The 5424-nt window shown below is 33.7% G+C and overlaps 1 protein-coding gene across 1 annotated transcript; it reads left to right on the forward strand.

Moving 5' to 3' along the window:
• The first annotated feature begins 2261 nt into the window (after positions 1-2261).
• LOC145592567 (uncharacterized) lies at positions 2262-5190 on the forward strand. Its single transcript, XM_081649066.1, has 5 exons — positions 2262-2855; positions 2965-3114; positions 3345-3425; positions 3515-4095; positions 4314-5190. The coding sequence occupies exons 1-5, from the start codon at positions 2288-2290 to the stop codon at positions 5004-5006; spliced, it is 2073 nt and encodes a 690-aa protein (XP_081505192.1). The 5' UTR covers positions 2262-2287; the 3' UTR covers positions 5007-5190.
• The last annotated feature ends 234 nt before the right edge of the window (positions 5191-5424 follow it).

The following is a 5424-nucleotide window of genomic DNA, read 5'->3' on the forward strand; positions in this document are numbered from 1 at the left end:
GGGTATTTATACCCCCAACAAATCTAGACAGGGTATCAAGTAAGCACAGACGTGCTAGCCCAGATAAAACATTCCAATAGCTACGTCTCGTTCGGAACTCCAGCTGCACGAACGTGCCAATTTGGCATGGACGTGCAACCCATGTTCACATTCCCTATTTTTAGAATGTTGCAAATATTGTATTATTTCCATAGAAAAGTGTTTCTAATAATCGACACCCAAAAACTTGGACTTTTTTTTTTAATTACTCTATGAGACCAAGCAAAAGTAGGTTTAGTCAATGGAATTGCTTGAAGATAAAAAAAATTGTCTAATACAAAAAAATGCTAATAGAGTTAATTTATTTTGGTGTAGAGAGAGTTACAAGGCCAAATTAGTTGATCATCCAAAAGTTGCTAATAGAGTTAATAGTTTCACTATTCATGTGTATTGTACGTTATTGGCCAAGTTGATTGATCGCTTATAGAATACTGCATTTTGATGAATATGGGAGAGTAGAGATTTTTTTTTTCATACTCTGATTTGTAGAAAAATAAAGCACAAGCATGAATACTAATATAACACTTAAACGAAAAGTGTTAAGATTAAAATAAACCGAGGGGGTAACTATCTAAATAAGTTTCTTAAATTAGTTCCTGTAAAAAGAAAAAAGAAAAAAAAAACTTAAATTAGTTTTATGAGAAAAAGCTTATTGATATTTAATGTGTAAGATATACAACTATACAAGTATATTATGAGTAGTTTAGTTGATTAATATATTAGGGATTATACTCGAGAATCAAAGTCAAATCTCATTTATATATATGTCTTTTGTGATTCCCTCCATACTAATGTAGAAAATAAATTAAAGTAAAAAGAAAAAATTGTGTAACACTACTCTTTAATTATACTCTTCTCAAGATATCTGGCCTATGATTGTTATATGGCTTATGTTGGAAGATGTCACGACGAGAATTTCTTCCCTATCTCAAAAGATGAGGCCTTAAAGGAATCTATTCCAAGACCAATCATATTATTTCAATTTTATTCACAAATTTAGTGTTAAGTGATTTTATTCATTATAATGCCCTAAGATCTTAATAGAGCATATATAATATACTTGTTCTATTTTCTTGGCAATTAATCTTGAAGCATAAGGTAATAAACTAATAATGTGTAATAAAGCTGCCAATTCAAGTTGTGATTCTATTTTCTACTATCTTGTAGGAGTATCTCTTTAGACCAACTTAATAAAAAAAATGGGAATTCGCTTTTGATCAATGGATAAGTGACTGGCCGGCCTGGTGCACACTTTTATACTCCATCCATTTATTATTTTTAGCTATTTTTGTGTTTATTAATACATAACTTATACTCCACTAAGGATAACTTTAACTACTAATAAGTTAAAATTATTCAGAAATTAAAAATTGATATTCTGAAAATGTAAATTGAGACGAATTACAAGACGACACATGATGATATTTTAATAAAAAAAAGTATTTTTTTCCTGAAATAAATTAGTTTAACTTAAGTATAAATAATTAAATATAATCAAAGCATGATGTGTGAAGACTAAAGAGTATTAAAGTTGAAGCATTACAAGTCTTGCAACTATATAAACGAAATTTTTTAAGATTAATTAAGAACTGAAATTTATTCATTTGCTGTTTTGGATTTTCTTTTTTTTACGAGCATTTCTTAAGATTAAGAACGGTAAACGATATCAATTTACATTAATCAGCCACATATAAGACTTTGTGGGTAATTTAATGTGTAACACCTTTATTACCCCTTATATAGTTAATAGTTATATGTTTATAATTTGTATAGTATCTTAAAGCTGTGTGGACTATGATTGCAATTTGCTTGTTATGGCTTATGTTGGAGGATGTCAACAAGAATTTTTTTTATCCTTTCTGATCAAGATGAGGGCTTAGAGGAATCTATTCCAAGACCAAGCATATGTATTTTATTTCAATTTTAATTTATTCACAAATTTGGTGTTGTATAATAATGGCCTAAGATCCCCCCCCCCCCCCCTTTTTTTTGAAGGACAAGATCTAAATTAATAGAGCTCATATAATAGAGAAAATACAAGTTTATATCTGATATCAACGTTTATTGTTAATATCATGGGTAATTCGGTCTGTTTGGTAGTTAAATAAGGGACACGGTGGTCCATGCGAATAATGGGGACCGGCTCGAAGTTGGTCGCCTATAAATTAACTCCATAGTTTGAGGTTTGATCATCAGTTTCCTTCCTTCCCTCTTCCAAATTTCAATCTCCTTGGCCTATCAATCTGTCATGATGGCAGATGAAGGTCGACACCAAGACGAAGATAAGCTAAATGCAGATTTATTCCACGCCCTTAGCCATGATGACGATGAGCAGGTCATAAAGCTTTGCAATGAGATTGAAGGTGGTCCATTGTATAATATGACCTTACACGAATCAACTGTGCTTCATATGGCATGTTTCCTTAAAAAATTTAAGTTAGCAGATAGACTCTTGGATATAGTTTTTGATAACGCTTCATCAATTAATAATGAGCTCTATGATAAACTATCTACACCAAAAAATTCTTGGGGAGCCACCATAATCCACGACGCAGCCACCTCCAACAAAGGAATCCCAATTGTTACGAAGCTGTTGAACAAAGTACCTGATCTGCTTAAAGTGCAAAATAAATGGGGCGAGTCTCCTCTCCTTGAGGCTATCCGCTATGGCAAGAAACATATGTACAATTTTCTTGTCAATCAAGTCAAGAAGTATTGTGAATCACAAGGTTTAACAAAGAATGAACGCCTTGTATTCTTAAAACGCAAAGATAACATGACCATTCTTCACATGGCTATCCTCACAAGAAAATTTGGTCAGTTTCATCTATCCTTTTTATGCTTCCTTGTCTTTATGTTTTAATTTGTTCAAAGAATATTAACAATAATTACCGAGGTTTTAAACTTGTAAATTTTATTTTGCAGATGTTGCGCTTGACATAGCTAAGAGATATCCAGAGCTATATGATGAAAAAGATAGTCATCAAATGACTGCTCTTCAAATGCTTGCGTGCAGTCCAACAGCCTTCAAAAGTGGTACTATATTAGGACCTCTACAGAAGCTTGTCTACTCATGTATGTACTGTAATTCTTTTCAACTCTCTTCACATATTCCTACTCATGTCACATGAGTTGAGAGCTAAGTAGGTGAGAAGTTTTGATGTTTTAAAAAATAGTAGGTGGTAAAATTCATATGAAAAACTTTAGGTGGTAATTCCTAAAACAACAACTATTATAAGTGGTAAGTGTCAAAAATTCCTATTATTAATACCTGTTGTGATATGTTTGCTATTTTATTTTTCCAGTTGTCTCAACAGATGAACAAGACGCAACTGCAGAAGTTGGCATGACCGGAAAAGACACTAATTTCATATTTGGTAGGAGATGTAAGTACAAGATTTGTAGGCTATATATATATGTAACTATGATCCATAATATTTGTTGTATTTGCTCATTGTTAACTTAATTGTCTTAGGCTGCAAATTTGCCATGATAGAAGAAGTTAGAGAGAAGAAGAAGGGCAATGAGGACGCGCTTCAGCTTGCCAAGATGTTGATCAAATCAGATAAATCTTGGAAGAACACATATTTTCCACTAGCGGAAACTACTCCTAATATAGGTAAAAAGAAGAAACCCAGTCCAGTTCACGGAGACTCTGACGACAAATCAGGTGACAAGTCTGGAGAAGAGGGGCATTCAAACAAAGATCCTCGAAAAGGCGACCATCAAGCTCCATTGCATTTGGCAGCTAAGAAAGGTTGTATTGAGATTGTTAAAGAGATACTGGAACAATATCCCCAGGCAGTGGACTACTTAAATAATAATCAAGAAAATTTATTCCATGTTGCAATCAAGAGTCGAAACGATAACATCATCGACATTGTTAGTGAGCAAAAACTTCTAAGGAGGGGCCAATTAGCAGCCGTGGACAAAAAATTTAACACCATAATGCATAAGGTTGGGTACAAGACATCCAACACCGAAGAACAAGTTCTTATGGACACAAAAATCAAAACTCCAATCGGGCAATTGTCCGATGAAATAAAATTACTAGAGGTAATTATCTGATTTATATGCTATACTGTTCTTATACTTATTAGTGTGTGTTCGTTCTAAATATGGGGTTTTATGATTAGAAAAATTGTCAAGAACAAAACTTTTTACATGCATCTTGTATAAATAGAACGTGACTGAAACCTGTTTAATATCCAAATTATTGGTCATTTTATTACTGATATATTTTTCCTTTATGATATGTGTATGCGTATCCACAGAAATTGGAAAATCTTTGTCCAGAATACCTGATCAACCACCGGAATAATGAGAATTTGACTGCTCGGGAACTGTTTGCCAAGACAAACACAGAGCTTCGTGAGAAGGCCAAAGATTATTTGAAGCAAACTGCAGAGCATTGTACAGTGGTAACCATTCTGATAGCCACAGTTGCCTTCGCTGCAGCATATACAGTACCGGGAGGTCCAGATGAACGCACAGGGCTCCCGGTCCTCCTTGGGAAACCTTTATTCCTAGTATTCACCGTAACTGATGTTCTGTCACTTGGATTCGGGTTAACAGCAGTAGTAATCTTTCTCACCATACTTACCTCACAATTTCGAATGAAAGACTTCCAAAAAGCTCTTCCTCGAAGACTGCTTGTTGGCTTGACCCTCCTCTTCCTGTCAGTGTCAATGATGATGGTATCCTTCGCAGCAACTATAATTCTCACCATCAATTCCAAGCAGCATTGGACCAAGATTGCACTATACATAGTTGCTTTCTTTCCTGTCATAATCTTTATGCTATCCTACATTCCTTTCTACCGGGAACTTCTTCGTATTTTAGATTACTGCATTTCGAGGATTGGTAAGTCTCTTCCTAAGCCTAGAAACGCACAAAAACCTAAAGATAAAGATGCAACTTCGAGCAATAATGCAAGTTGGTGTGACATTCCTCTTCAACAAGTGTGATTTCTGCAGTGTGTTGCCTCGCAGCTCGCTCAGTTCAGTTTTTCGTAATAATAAGTAGAAAGATTCAAATAAAGTGTTGTTGTTGTTGTTGTTGTCATTAACCTTTGTTTAATTTCCCTCTTATTATCCATCATTATTGTCCTCTACTGTCATATATATGGTCGTAAATCGTGTTTAGTTCTTCCATCTTTGGCTATATATACCTCCTATATCATACTAGTATTGTACTAATGAATAAACAGCAACATTAAACATGATAAAAGGTTGTTACATATCTTGAAAAATGATTTATATTCTCTTAAATCATTTCATTACTTTATTTTCAACAGTATATACAAATTTCCTACTCAAATTACATATCATGAATCATTATTTAGAATACTGCAGCTCATTAATCATAGTAATCAACCAGCAAACT

Source organism: Chenopodium album, chromosome 18, assembly GCF_948465745.1.
Source record: "Chenopodium album chromosome 18, dcCheAlbu1.1, whole genome shotgun sequence".
In the NCBI taxonomy this organism is placed as follows: Eukaryota; Viridiplantae; Streptophyta; class Magnoliopsida; order Caryophyllales; family Amaranthaceae; genus Chenopodium; species Chenopodium album.